General features: G+C 35.3%; 1 protein-coding gene across 3 annotated transcripts in view; it reads left to right on the forward strand.

Annotated features, from left to right (window-relative positions):
* Nucleotides 1-11,087: 11,087 nt before the first annotated feature.
* ntrk3a (neurotrophic tyrosine kinase, receptor, type 3a) overlaps nucleotides 11,088-16,512 on the forward strand; it is a 242,810-nt gene continuing 237,385 nt past the window's right edge. For all 3 annotated transcript variants that reach the window (XM_067379609.1, XM_067379611.1, XM_067379610.1), the window contains exon 1: nucleotides 11,088-11,332. In XM_067379609.1, the coding sequence (XP_067235710.1) occupies nucleotides 11,088-11,332 (245 nt within the window). The remainder of the gene's footprint in view (nucleotides 11,333-16,512) is intronic.

Consider the following 16,512-nt stretch of genomic DNA (forward strand, 5'->3'; position numbering starts at 1 on the left):
GCACACATGGTTCATGTGCGGGGTCCTACATTGCAAACACGTAGGAAGTGAGAATGACAGATGGTTCTGTTCCTCCGCTCTGTCAAGCAGGCTTCAACCCCACAGCTCTGTGGCTCCGTTCCTCTGTATATCTCATGATGAGGAAAGATGGGGCAGGTCAGCGCTTTGACAGAAGGGAGCAATGTGAAACAGACACCTGCCTGCCTGTGTCATATGTATGAGAGAAATACTTCTGAGTTAACGGGTGGAAATGGTGCGGCTCTTTTAAATTATGAATTGGGGAGTAACTTTTTTTAAATACCCAACTAAAAGAACTTTCAAAAATGAAGTTTCAGTAAGAACCAAACAGGGTTTTATAGTCTGATGCCATATGAGAACCAATAACCCTGTTTACTTTCTGATTTGTTGTCTGGTCAAAAATTGTGAATGATTGGCACATTTTTGCAAAAAAACCAACACGTTTATATACATTATCGTTTTCCAAAGTTGGGGTCAGTAAGATCTAAATATTTTTGAATTAATCTATTTTGCTCACAAGGTTGCATTTATTTGATCAAAATACAGTAAAAATAGCAATATTGTGAAATAATTGTACAATTCTATTTTAATATAGTATAAAAGTTATTTTATTTCTGTTACTCCAGTCTTCAGTGTCACATGATCCTTCGTTTTATTATTTATATAATTTCTTATGTTCAATATCAAGTTGTGCTGCTTAATATTTTTGTGGAAATCTTGATACATTATTTTTTCATTCTTTGATGAATAGAAAGTCCAAAAGAACAGCATTTATTTGAAATATAAATCTTGCGGAACAATGTAAAAGTTACACTTTTGATCAATTTAATGCATCCTTGCTGAATAAAAGTATTCATTTCTTTAAAGAAAATCTTACTGACCCCCACTGTAAATACAAATTGCTGGTTTTACTTAAAAAAAGTAAGTTAACTGGTTGCCTTAAAATTTTGAGTTCATTGAAATTAAAAAAAAATTTGTTAATACAATGAAGGCGATAGGTTTAATCAACACAAACTCTGAAATACATTAATTATCTAAGTTGATTTGACAAAAGAAAAAAATGTTATGACAATAACCATAATTTTTTAGTGTGGTTTATTATTATCATCATCATCATCATTGTGGAAAAAGAAGGTGCATTAAAGTACATCCATTTTGCTAAGTCAAATTTTAGTTGCATCTTTGTACTAGTGCGTTAAAGAATAAATGATGGCTTTTCCTCTGCTAATGAATGATATTTGAACCAATATGCTGATCTGAAGAATCTATAATGTAACATCAAGAACCTTTTTAATCTCCAAAGAACCATTAAGCCAACTCAAGAAGCCTATACAGCAAAAAAGTGTCCACATAAATAAAATTTAAATCTGAACAAAATGCTTTGGTAACCTAATTTGACTTTCTCTTAGCATACCTTTGAGTTAACCATATGTTTAAAAATTATTGGTTTTGTGGGTCCCAATCTCTTAAGGAGAATATCTTTCATGTTTTCTATAAATTAGAAATGGTTCATTTAAACAGGAAAGGGAATTGCTTTTGCATTAAAAGATATCTTGCATCCAGTACGCTTCATTGCTGTTTTAACCAGGGCTTTTAATACGTTTGCTCATCTACCAGAATGCGGCCAAATTGGGGTAAGCTATAGTGGATGAAGCATAAGTGATTCAGCATCAAATATTTATCTTGTGACCACATTGGCAATTGTGGGGAAAACAAAGTGAGCCCTGATGCGCCTGCATTTAGCTGTGGTTATTTGTAGCTAAAGTACTATTTCATAGTACTATTCATCCATTTGTCTTCATGGCCTACTACATTAAAATGGGTCATATTGCATCATTTTCATTTGTAATAGTGTTATTTTTATGCATTAAACTATATTTGTGTAATACTTGCACATTGAAACACTACTTTAGGCCAAGGATCCCTTGGTGGATAGAGACTATCATTTACATATAAAACAGTGTTGCTTTCTGGCCTGTAATTACATGCATGGTGTCATAGTCTATGATATTCTTGCAATGTTATTCTTATATCATTGAGATACTGTGTTTTTATTAATATTTTAGAATTATGAATTAGTTTTTATTTATAAAATGTTCTGTTTTCATTTTATAGGTAAACTATGTAACCACATGCATTTTGCAGGAGAACATTGTTTTCAGCTCTGCGTGACTGTGCAGATGGTCCTACTGTTATAAAACATTCACTACTAGGCTTAAGAGATATAACTAGTTTAGACTGAAATAATCTCAAGCTGACTAGCTGAAGATGTTATTGTAGCTGTACCCATTAAGTATAGCACAATGCAACAAAAACCATAATGAAATGACCCCAGTATTTAATAGAAGGGTAATCCACAATCGTAAAACAGGCAAAGGTCAAACATAGGCAAAAAGTCCAAACAATAAGTCCAGGGCAAATCCAGGGGAGTAGGCAGAGAATCTAAAAAAACCAAGGGACATTAATTCAGGGAGAATCCTCAGAAATGCAGTACAAACACATACAAGACTTAGCAACGAATGACTGAATTGACCAGGCTATAGGGCTAAGAGTATAGAACCCAAGAGGCGCCACTAATTTTTGGATAACAGCCACTAGATGGCGCTCTGGTAGCGCAGCCGCCGTTATGGGGTGAAAATACTGACTGGACCATAGAATCCTTCACATCTTATGCACCCAAATTCGGCAAATTTTATTTCCAAATCAAAAGCGCAATATAATATATATATTTTTAAATTAAGTCACCAGTAAATTGTATGGCTCCTACAGTAAATGTTGTATTGTCTTATATATGTTTTATTTTACCAGTTGTGGAATCCAACCATTCATCCATCTGAGGTAACGTAGTTAGCCTACTTTATTGAGTATTTCCATTTTATGCAACTTTACACATTAATAGTAAATTACTGTTAAATGTGGTTAAAGTTACCATTGTTTCTTACTGTATGCACGGAGACAAGAGTTGTCGCTATTTTAATTTTTAAACACTTTCCATCTGTATAATTCATAAACACAACTTCATTCTTTATAAATCTCTCCAACAGCGTAGCATTAGCCGTTAGCCACGGAGCATCGCCTCAAAATCATTCAGAATCAATGTAAACATCAAAATAAACACTGTACTTACGTGATTAGACATGCTGCATGATGAACACTTTGTAAAGATCCATTTTGAGGGTTATATTAGCTGTTTGAACTTTTTTATGTTGTTTAAGGCAAGTGTGAGCTCTTGGGGCGTGGAGCACCAGATTTAAAGGGCCACACACCCTGAATCGGCTCATTTCTAATTATGCCCCAAAATAGGTAGTTAAAAAATCTACGGGGTATTTTGAGCTGAAACTTCACAGACACATTCAGGGGACACCTTAGACTTATATTACATCTTTTAAATAGGGCACCTTTAAAAGGATTTGATGATCACTAGTGATCGAATTTTATTCTGTGTTGTCATTTTTCAGGTTGGATTTTAGCTTTAATGTCATTTTTTTTAACAAAGCAGCTGATATTGCCATAGAAACTAGTGGACTGCCGAGTTGCTTTTACCACAAAATGGCGGAAACGCAGGGCGGCTGCTGGGCGGCGGTGTTTCAATGAAACGTTCTATTGAGTGTCGCTTGTTGTTAGTGTATATTGGCTGCGTCCGAAAACCTAGGTAGCTGTCTTATAAGCGAATGACTTGTACGGCAGCGTTTGTGCATGAAGGTACCTCACAAAATTGATTTCGGACAGACTTCTGAGGCAGTGTAACAGTTTAATGATCTACAGCAATATAGCGCGAGCTTTGGTGAGAACTAAACAAATATTTAATTATTACAGTAGTAATTTCTCGATAGAAATGATATCAAGATTGAAATATGTTGGTCAAAATCGTACATTTATACACAAAATCAGCAGCAAACGCAACTTTCGGACGCCATCTTTATTTTTTTAGCTCAACTGTCACAGAATGGAAAGCACAAGATTGTGGGATATCAAAGGCAGCTAAGGATACATCCATGCTTCCTTCAAAAATCGATCTGAGGAAGGTATCTGATGAGACAGGAAGTGAATCTAACATTGGATTCGGACATGCCTGGATACCTTACTACCTTGAAATGTGTCCTCAGAAGGCAGCATTTTCCAGTTTTTCAGACGCAGCCATTCTTTGTATAGGGTGAGATAATGAGGCTAATGAGACACAGCTGACAGCAATCAGGGATGATGAGTCCGGGCAGTGAGTTCTGGGAAATGTAGTCTATGTGTGAATGGCAATGAACAAGAGGGGTGGTGGTGATCGTGACACATATGGCAATTTATTAGTATAAAATACCTTACTCACCTGTTGAGTAATAAAAACACCACCTTCTTGTCACTTTTACAACATTTCAAATCACTCAGTTCTCACCATCTCCGAAAGGCAAAGCCAATGTTGATTCTTGTTTTATTACGCGCTCTGTCATGTTTTCTTTTTGCCAGCAGATTCTCCTCTGTTCGCCGTTTGTTTAAAACGAGTGGTTTCCCGCTGAGGTTTGAGATTTAGCGTGATCCATGTCAACCTTTCTCACTCATTGTGACAACTAACAAAGCAGCTGTTGCAACTTTTCTTTATTTAAAGATATGATGAGACACACAGGAGCAAGTGAAAACCATCCCGCTAGATCTAAAATAAAACACTTATAAAAGGCTTACCATAGCATGGAGCCCTGCACATGACATGAGGACAAAAATATATATATCTTTGCAACACATTAAGAATTTGTTCTCTCGGTTTTGTAAAAAAAAAAAAAAGGGAAAAATTATTATATTGTGCACATGAATTATGCTACTTAAAACAAGGGAACAAATTAATAAAACATGCTGACATATTAGTAACTCATGGGAATGATTTATTAAAGGAATAGTTGAAATGAAAATTGTTCCATAATTTACTCACCCTCAAGCCATCCTATGTGTACAGCATATGACTTTCTTCTTTCAGCCAAACACAATCAGAGATATAATAAATAATATCCAGGCTCTACCCAGCTTTGTAATGGCATTGAATAGCACCTGAGTTTTTGAAGCTCCAAAAAGCACATCCATCCATCATAAAAGTAATCCATACCACTCCAGTGGGTTAATAAATGCCTTTTGAAGTGAAGCGATGGGTTTTTGTAAGAAAAATATCCATATTAAAACTTTATAAACTATAATCACTGGCTTCTGGCAACGGGTGTACATGCATTCATGACCTCTGACCTGATAACTCAGATTGTGTTTGGCTGAAAGATGAAAATCAAGGTTGGCTTTAAGGGTGATTAAATCATGGCATAATTTTCATTTTTGAGAGAACTAATCTTTTGTGTACTACGGCAAATCAGGGTAAGACAAAAACACGTTTTGGTAGAAGGATTGATGATTTATTGACTACTTATTTAAATTTTATACAGTCATTTTTGTAGATTTTAATTTTGTTTTATACTGTCTTACTGTGGGAGAGACAATGAAATGTGTATCTGAACTTATAATAAAACAATAAAGAATATTTGTAACCAAGCAGATCTCGCTCCCCATTGACTACCATAGTAGGAAAAAAATACTATGGCAATCAATGGGGGCAGCAGATTTTTAACTTTAATTTGTTAAAGTTTAACTTTAGAAATAAGTTAAACCCACCCACCCCACCCAATTTTCAACAGCAGTTACTATGAGATAAAATGCTAAATAGTTCCATCACAACCCCCCTGCCAAAGACCCTTGCCCTACAAGGTTGGAGTGAATGTTATATTTTTCATGGAAATAAAATATGATGCAATTGAAATGTTAAATTTGTCTCTACACCATTTCAATACTTTTATATTAAGTCCAGTCAATACAAATGCTAATGGAATATTCAAACTTTTAATTAAGCAATTAACAATGCTTAAAATAAAATCAATACAATTTGTTGAAAAAATAAAATCCTTTTCACCATTACACATTCCCTTTTCTGTTCTCTGCAGTGCAAACACTTGCTAAAAGTTTTGTTTTGTTTTGTTTTTCTTTTCTGGATTACGACACTCTCAAAAACAATAGATACTGGTGCCAGTCATCATTACTCATTATGCGATAATTTTAATGAGAAATTTGTTCCTTTTGTCATGTTTATGGAGACCCAGAAATGTCTAATATGTCATTGAAAAAAGGAAGAGAGAGCTGTAGAAATGAGATTGTGAATGGAATGATGGGCTTCTTTTTTTCTTTCTGGTGTTACAGACCACATTGCTCTCAACGGATAAAACAGGTTTCACACTAAAACTGAAACAGGATGTGTTTATACTAATTGTATAAGCACAAAAATGCACTAATATTTTAAATAATGTTTGACTAAAAAGGATTATAAAATTGATACATTGTGAACCAGCTAATTTGACCGCAAGGTTCTTTACTAAATATATGTTATTTACCAAAGATTTTATAAATAAGTTTTCTATAAAATATTGTATGGTTGTGTGTGTGTGTGTATGTATGCATGTATATATCTATAGATACATACACATTTCAATCATGACAGGTCGGAATGGTTTTAGCATGTTACTGAATATGGCAATGTTACTGAATTTGTCTTGAAGATCTAAGATCTGCTACGCTGCTGCTGCTGCTGCTGCAGAGTAAGAATGGACTAATAGATACACAGACATGCTGCTGTGAGCATGTAAAATATGCTGCTGCTGCATAAATAAGAGATACATAATCCTGTAGCAGATCTAGGCAGGTGGAGCTGGGGAGGGAGAGGAACTCTGATAGCGCATTGCAGGACTAGCTTACAAAAACATTTTTTTGATTAAAAAGTCATTGTGTGACCTTCCTTTGTATAACATGTGGTGTTGTCAGTAACAAACAGTTACAAGCAGTGTATTAAATAAATGAAATGTTATCACATATCATGAAAATGCCATCACGTAATACATGTAACATCAACCAAAAATAAATATATTTGTAAGTAGCCATACAGTAAACTGGTTCTGATCAGCCTGTCTGTGTTGATATTCATTATCCGTCACAGATACCATTATATGTTGACCTACATCTATGGGCTTACATATCTATAAACAGTTTTTCTTTAAATTATGGACTCTTAAGATACGAGTTTACTATCAGCATGGTGAACAACTGTATAATGCTTACTTTTTTTTTATTTTATCTCCAAGCAATGTAACGTAAATTCTTTCATCCTGCCAGGTAGCTTTATCACCAGCAGTTAATCACAGATACTCTCAGGATGAAAAGTACAATATACCCTAGGAGAACAACATGTTGTCTCTTGCATGTTGGTTTTCCTTGCTTGTTAGGTCTTCAGATACACCGTACTGATTTAGAAATGCCCAGGTGTGGATAGGAGTGGATAGACACAACGCTGACATACTTAGCATGGCCTACAGGGAACCGATGTCCTCATAGTTCTGGACTCCAAAAATCTTTGCTTAAGCAATGAGAGAACTTGCAGTACATGAAGATGTCAGCCCCGCAGTGGTGGTGATTTAGTGTCGAATGTGCAGATGGCTAAGTGGTTATACATTAATTGTGCGAGGGCTTGGTGGGGCAGGACACTTTGACTCTGAACCACTCAGAGTTCAAAGAGCAGGAGCATCAGAGATCAGCTTACAGTTGAGTAAAAACATGATTCCACAGCAAAAGAACAAGAGTTCATGATTGTGACCCCAAAGGGCTGTTTTTTTCATTTAGTTTAAGGAGTTTATAAAATGGCTAATTCTACTACTGGTCACACAGAACTTTTTTTTTTGTTTGTTAAAGGGATAGTTCACCCAAAAATGATGTTTGATGTTTATCTGCTTACCCCCAGGGTATCCAAGTTTCTTCAGTAGAACACAAATGATGATTTTTAACTCCAACCGTTGCCGTCTGCCAGTCGTATAATGTGGGTCAATGGGAACTTCGTCTATAAGAGTAAATAAAACATGAACAGACAAATCCAAATTAAACCCTGCGGCTCGTGACGACACACTGATGTCCTAAGACACGAAACGATCGGTTTGTGCGAGAAACCGAACAGTATAATTTTTTAACTCTAATACACCACTATTTCCAACTGCGTTCAGCACTCGCTTAGTGAGGTCTGATCGCGCTCTGACAACGGCAGTGATGTCTCGCACAAACCGATCATTTCTTGTCTTAGGACATCAATGTGTCGTCATGAGCCGCAGGGTTTAATTTAGATTTGTCTAAGCGAGTTTTATTTACTCTTATAAAAGAAGTTCCCATTGACCCACATTATACGGCTGACAGACGGCAACGGAGTTAAAAATCATAATTTGTGTTCTACTGATGAAATAAAGTCACCTACATCTTGGATGCCCTGGGGTTAAGCAGATAAACATCAAATTTTCATTTTTGGGTGGACTATCCCTTTAACACTTCATAACTTTTGTTAGCAAATATCTGTCATTAATTACTCACCCTCATGTCATTCCAAACCTGTAAGACATTCGTTCCTCTTCGGAACCCAAATTAAGATATTTTGGGTGAAATCTGAGAGTTTTTTTTTTTGATCTCCCATAGAAAGCAACACAATTACCACATTCAAGGTCCAGAAAAGTATCTCACAACCAATTTGTATGTATTTTATGAGGTGGCTAATTCGTACGAATTCATACGATTTGTCTAAACCCCACACTGTAAAAAATTACCGTGATTTTAACAGTAAAAGACTGTAAAAATGCTGCGGTGAAAAACTATATACAGTGAATAACTGTAATAGATCTAACGGTACATTTAATGTAATTTTACGGTAAAATACCATTAAATTCACAGTTTTTGGAAGTGAAAAATAACAATTCATTGTAAAATTTACAGTGAAAAAACGTAAATTGACATTCCCACAATTCCCTGCATGACACTTCACATTTGATATATTTTCGTTGAAATAACTCTGTTTCTTCTTAGTTTTTCTAATTTTTTTCTAATCAGGTATGTACATTAGGGTTTTATGTTACATCTAATGTTGTTAAATTAATGTTTATTGCATTTTTAAAATTTCATGCATGTTACCATGATGGTGTTTAGTGTGTGTGTGAATGACACTGTGTGCACCTTCTATATGTTAGTATTGTCCTCCTCAGCTTGTGGAAAATCTGCTTGTGATGAACTTTGATTCATCATGTGACACTTATCACCACTGTGTTTGGTGACTGTCAGTATTATAAAGGTACAAAACAGATATTAGTACTTCATTAGGTTGATAAATTAACATTATATCAGTTAATGAAATACATTATTTTACCGTAAATTTAACAGATTTTTTTTTTACAGTGCAGTAAGGGGTAGGTTTAGGGCCAGGGGTTAAGGGTAGGTCATTCGTATGAATTCATATGAATTTGGCAACTCATAAAATATGTACAATTTAGCAAAAAACGTACAAATATACAGTGAGGTCATACGAATTTGTGCGAATTAGCCACCTCGTAAAATATGTACGAATTGCCGTGAGATTAGGTTGGTTGTAACACTGCGTTACAATGTGCCCCGCTATTAGAACTATGCTATTCTATACAGTTATACCTTAATTTGTGTTCCAAAGATAATCAAAGGTCTTACGGGTTTGGGACGACATGAGGGTGAGTAATTAATGACAGAATTTTCATTTTTGGATGAACTAACCCTTTAAAGCTTAACAGATCAGTAGTTCATGGATATCAATAAGGGTTCATTGCTTCAGCCATATCCAACAGTAAATATTTTAAGTACATGCTACTTAAATAGTATGGTGGAAATGCACATGTTTACAAAGCCTTGTCTAGATTACTCAGGATAAGACATGCGATATATAATACAAAATATGTGTTTGCTACAAATCCAAATTAAATGAGCTAGTCAAGTTATCCACGTAAATCAACAAAGATTTCAACAAAATAAAAAAAAAAAGCTTTATTTGTAAAAAATAATGATTTTTTTATGTTACACTTACAGCCTTAATGATTCATTTTGATCAATGTATGAATGTATTAGAGACTGGGACACTTTTTACTTAAGTATTCCTCAGGATGGATTTCTGTATTCTTTTTGTAGCCAAGACTTTAGCACAAAGGTCTACATGTTAAATAAATAAATAAGTAAATAAATAAAAGTTAAAAGAAAAAAGGAAAATCTGATGAAAATAAAACATAACAAAATACATTAATCGGACTTTCGACTCAAAATGACTTTTGTTATTGAGATTTAGACTTTGTGCCAAATTCCCTTCGTGACAACTAGCCCCACTTGTTACTAAAAGAATATACATGACATGCTTTAAGCGCAAATTAACTAATAATCTTTTGTGTAATATATAATATTAATATCTGGAGAGTTATTGTAAAGAGTTAGATTTATTTTTTTAAGATAAAAATGCATTGTTTTAATATCACATTCTGACTTTTAAAAAAATAACTTGTGTACTTGTATATTCAAGGTGCAAGGAAAGTATTTAGTGCTTCTTATATGACATGACAGCAGATTTTTAGTCAACAGGCCTATATATTTATTTAGTAGAAACTTCGTTTTTATAATCTCGGATACCCGTATTTGTCCAGTAATGATTATATAGGCTACTTATTACTTTGCACACTATGTGTTTGGCAGCAGTGTTTTGCCTGTTGCAAAGTGCGTTGTTTCCAGTGCAGATTTGATCGCTTTTGCTGTTATGCAGGTGCGTCAGTTTTTAATCTGCCCAGTAGGTGGGACTTGATGCTCGGAGCATGGACCTCTCTCTCTCTCTCTTGCTATCTCTCTCTCTCTCTCGACTGCGCTCTGACGCTTTAGTCTTCAAGCCGGAGCTCCAACAACCTGGAACTGTGCGACAAACAGCACCGTGGAGACGGGGAAGCTTGTACCATGCAGCCCGGAGCGGAGGACAGACTGGGACCGTTGATTTTTGAGCGCTTTCTACATTGACGGAGTATCCCCCCCTCTTTTCTTGGGGACATTATTGCGATCTCATTGATCTAACATACCTTTACTCTCATCCACGCACCCGCGCGCGCTCTCGCATCACCGTACGGATACCAGGAGCGCTTTCGATTCTGTTGCCGTTGAACATTAAAGGAGCTAAAACATTGAGGGAAACACCTGGAAACATGGATTTATTCTCCATCCCACCTCGCGTTTGCTGGTGGAGGATCCTGTTTCTCCTCAGCATCTTCCAAAATTACATGAGCTCCATGCTGGACTGCCCACCGACCTGCACTTGTTCTACCACTGACATCTTTTGCAATAAGTCTTACCAAGGGAATTTCCTTCCCCTCCTGGCACTACAGGACACCGTGAGCGATGGGAATACCACTAACAACCTCCCGGACCTGTTTGAGAACATCTCCTCCATGTAAGTCAAGCACACAAGTGTCCATCACATGTTGAGTCCATGTGTGCATTGAGATCAACTCTCAGCCTCCCACGCAGGTTTTGTGTTGGTGTGTGGGATGATTAGAAGGCTTTTAATGATGGCCAGTAGCTTAAAATGATCTTCAATTGATAATTACACAGCTTTGCAAGTGAATGTCCATATTAAAAGCTGGTGGATATTTGCTACTCCATATACACAAAGTATACAGTCCATGTTAAAGATTCCCAAGTGCATTGGGGATAAATAATTGCAACATCTGAGCTTAAATGCATCTGTTTTTTTGGCTTCACAGAGAGGAGTCTTTATTGAGGCTGCTTTGTATTCAAGACAGAGATCCCAAAAGGAATTTTGTCACATTCGTGAGCTTCGTGAAAGGTGCATTGTGCTATTAAACAGAGAGAGAGGGGGAAGAAAAAAAGGTTTGCATGAGTTTGAAGTCACATACCAGCGTGTATTAACAAGTGCATCGAGATTTTAAAGTCGCATCTAATTTTTGCATTCGTTTCTAGGCTGATGTTCCAGTGCATGGCAAGTCGAATAAGTAATAGGAGACAGAAACATTAATGCTGTAATAGCTATATGATGGTATTTTTGATGGTCTCTGATGTTTTTGGATAAATAAGAGAGCTGCGTAATGGCCCTCAACTGATCCGAGCAAATAAATAATAACGCCTGGAGCAAAGAAAACATTAATGTTGTTGTCTTCAATCGGCTTTAAATGCCAAATAATGACATTTTGCATTTGAAAAGCTATTAGTTTTGCCATATTAAGACATCAGTTCTCTCTCAAAGTTTTTCTCATATGGGCCATCTTGTGGTTCAGCACTGGTTCTCTTGGACACAACACCAGTCTTGATGATGTTTTCATTATGTAATATCAATAATTTAAGGCTACAAATGTGCGAAAAGCAAGACCAATCGTGTTCCCTTTGAATAATTTCAACGCCAGCGCAGTACTGAGAACAAAAGAGTGCATTTTGGTGGAACAAAAACCCAATTGATGATTGATTCTACAAAGCCTACAAAGGGATGCCATGACAACCCTATAGCACTTTGTGATGGATTTGCTTTTTTCCATTGCATTCTATCAGGTGAACTGCATAATAGTGTATGCAAACTGATATACGAGCTCAACTGTTCCTCTGAGAGTCTCCAGTCACTTTGTAAGGCCACTAGAGGGGATAGTGGTAACCTTTTCCAGCATCTAAACTGGAAAGCCAGGGAATATGTCTCTAAAGTGTGCATGTTCTTTCTCGCTTGTTTGCTTTTGACTAGTTGTTTGCTTTAAAGATTCAATTTTGTTCAGTAGCTGTTGAGAGTTCAGCACCCCCTGATGCTGGACAGCTCCTGTTTCCAGTCTTGCACTACACATTTGGGACGTTTTTCTTCTTTGACACCCAATTCTGGTCTTGGAGCCTCTACTAATGAATTCATGATATAAATAAAAATGTCCAACATCCAAAATGTGTTGTGGGGTGCTTCAGAAGCAGGATTGAGAGCTTTCCTATAAAAGAGGCCTACATTTTTAGTTGGCATTCCCCGACGAGTCATCAACCCACTTCTATTGTATTCGCTCGACCTTGACCAATTTGCAAATTATGGTGATACTCCTTCAGGCCAACTAGCTTCAATGTTGCTATTAGAGCTACAGCAAGGCCATCTGAAATATTTCTGAAGATCGAGGGCATTTAGAGGAAACCGGGGCAAGTTATCACATGGGGAAGTTGTTATAAGCGCTGTAAAAAGTAATACGCTCTATCTACTCAATAAAATTGCGAGGAATATTATTAAATAAATTCAACATATACAAATTAAGTTAGAATTAATCAAATTAATTGCTTAAAAGTCAACCATTTAAAATGTGTAAAATTAGCAAACACCAATACAAAGACACAAACTGACATAAAAAGCAAAAAATCTAACTAGCGAAACACTGATCACCATAACAGTGACCAAATATTTTCAATAAAATCAACATCAACATCTAAACCTCTGTTAATTATTGTGTTTCTCTTTCCTTCAGTGATTCTGCTTGTTATCAGCAAGTGTCTTCAGCTTTGGTAATAAAAAATAAAAAATAAATTCATCTTTGACGTCTGTTATTCAGATATTTTCATTTAAATTTTACTCGTTTTAAATGGTTGACATTAAGGGAATCAATTTGATTAATTCTAACTTAATGCTATTTGTTGAAATTATTAATAATATTGCTTGTAATCTGTTGCCAAAATTTAATGGAGTAGATATAGTGTATTTCTTTTTACAGTGAATGTTGCATTTTACATAAATGTCAGGTCAGGGCAAGTTATTCAATAATGCAGTTCAATAATTATATTTTGTTCACTTTTTCACCATTTCTTGTACTTCATAATTGCTTAAATCATTAAATTTAGCTTGAAAGCTGTTCAGTTATATTGTAGGCTATTTAAATGCAGGTTGCAATTGTGACAACTTACCCCATATACAGTTGTGTGATATTGGGGCATGAACTATGATTTAAAAGTTTGGGGTTGGAAAGATTTTATTTTTTTTTTATATAATTTTTTTTTTCTCTTTTACTCACCAAAGCTGCATTTCATTTGGTCAAAACTACAGTAAAAATATTGTAAAATATTATTACAAATATAAACATGCTAGCCAGACACCTTTAAAGGGTTAGTTCACCCAAAAATGAAAGTTCAGTTACTCATTCCACACCCGTAAGATCTTCGTTCATCTTCAGAACACAAATTAAGATATTTTTGATCAAATCCGATGGCTTGGAAGAAAGTTAATTTACACTTTCAAACGCCCAGAAAGGTACTAAAGTTATATTTAAAACAATTTTTTATAATGTTTTTAAAATAAGTCTCTTTTACTCACCAAAGCTGCATTTTATTTGGTCAAAACTACAGTAAAAATATTGTAAAATATTATTACAATTTAAAGTTACTGTTTTCTTTTTTAATATATCTTAAAATGTAATTTATTCCTGTAATGGCAAAGCAGAATTTTTAGCATCATTACTCCAGTCTTCACATAAATCATTCTTATATGCTGAATTGGTGCTCAAGAAACTTTTCTTATTATTATCAGTTGTGCTGCTTAATTTTTTTTTGTTGAAACTGTTTTTTTTTTAAAGATTCTTTGACGAATAGAAAGTTCAAAAGAACAGCATTTATTTGAAATAGAAACTTTTGTTACAATGTAAAAGTCTTACTGTCAATTTTGATCAATTTAACATATTAACATTCATTTCTTTTAATTTAATAGCTAATATTTTAAATAACTTTCTAGAAAACATTCATTAGAGTGAAAAGTGTGACAACTAGCCCCAGTCTCTTCTACTTATTGAAAGGTGCTTATATAGTATTACCGTGATTTGTGCAATGCAGAGAACTCCAGGATAGAAAAGTTTCCAGCATACAGGGACTACAACTTAAACATAAGTTAATTTGGTTTTGTTGTGGTAGCATAGCTTGTATTACAGTTCTGAGAGAGAATAACCTATAGTAGAGACTGTTATGCTCACATGTGCTCGCAGCTTTTACAGTGTATTGTTGTTTTTTTCCCAGCTTTGCATTAATCTTCTGTTTTGTTGTGCATCAGAGTAATCGAGGACCCTCAGTGTTGATCATTTGTTTGTATCAAGCCTATCCATTACACTAATTGTCTTTTTTTTTTGGTACTCTCAATAATGGTATTTCTGTATTAGCAGCACTATTCTTTTATTTTGCTAATGGAATGTCATAATGCATGGCCAGAATATGAACAACATACCAGCTCCCTCTTATTTAACTCTTTATGCTATGACAAAAAAATGCTTAGTGAAGTTAATAAGAAAGCAACTAGACTGCTTTTTTGCCATTTAATTTATAATTGCTCTGATTTCGGGCAGGAATATTTTTAATAAGGACCTATTATGTCCTTTTACAAAGTCTTGATTTGACTTGACTTGGTTGCAGAAAAAGCGCAGTGCTCTGATTGATTGGCTGGAACAGTGTGTTGTGATTGGTCAACTGCTTTGAGCGCATTTCAGGTTCCTTACATAACCTCAGGTTTCAACCTATGGTTTCAACACACTACTAACGCAACTTAACCAGACCCCACCCGTTTTTTTTGCATATGCCTTGGGTATGATTTAAGTTAGGAATATTGTGACACTTTTTTCCCTCAAAAGAAAGCCAAAAAGTCTTCATTAACCAATAGCAGTTTCAATATAAACATGCTAGCCAGACACCTTTAAAGGGTTAGTTCACCCAAAAATGAAAGTTCAGTTACTCATTCCACACCCGTAAGACCTTCGTTCATCTTCAGAACACAAATTAAGATATTTTTGATCAAATCCGATGGCTTGGAAGCAAGTTAATTTACACTTTCAAATGCCCAGAAAGGTACTAAAGTTATATTTAAAACAATACATGTGACTACATTGGTTCAACCTTAATGTTATGAAGCAACGAGAACACTTTTTGTGTGCCAAAAAAACAAAATAATGACTTTATTTAACAATATCAAGTGATGGCTGATTTCAAAACACTAGCTTTGAATTCGCTTTACGAATCTTTTGTTTCGAATCAGTGGTTCGGAGAACGTATCAAACTATTAAAAGTCACATGAACCATTGAAATTTCAAAACACTTATGACGCAATGAAGCCTCGTTTACTGAAATCAAGTGACTTTGGCTCTGAACTAGTGATTCGAAACAAAAGATTCGTAAAGCTTCGAAGAATCATGAAGTGGTGTTTTGAAATCGGCCATCAATATTGTGAATAAAGACGTTATTTTATTTATTTATTTATTTTTGCGCACAAAAAGTATTCTGGTTGCTTCCTAACAAGGTTGAACCACTGTAGTCACATGAACTGTTTTAAATTTGTTTTTAGTAGCTTTCTGGGCGTTTGAAAATGATCTTGCTTTTAATGCAGGCCTCACTGAGCCATCGAATTTGATCAAAAATATCTTAATTTGTGTTCCGAAGATGAATGAAGGTCTTACAGGTGTGGAACGACATAAGGGTGAGTAATAAATGACAGAATTTTAATTTTTCAGTGAACTAACTCTTTAACCGTAGCACTCGGGTCTCACATTTGCAGCGTATCGCGCATGACACAGCATGAGTCGCGCAGTGAACACAAAACTGACGGGAGCAGCTCCGGTGGAGAACAGTGACTGGATC

This window comes from Chanodichthys erythropterus, chromosome 24, assembly GCF_024489055.1.
Source record: "Chanodichthys erythropterus isolate Z2021 chromosome 24, ASM2448905v1, whole genome shotgun sequence".
Classification (NCBI taxonomy): domain Eukaryota; kingdom Metazoa; phylum Chordata; class Actinopteri; order Cypriniformes; family Xenocyprididae; genus Chanodichthys; species Chanodichthys erythropterus.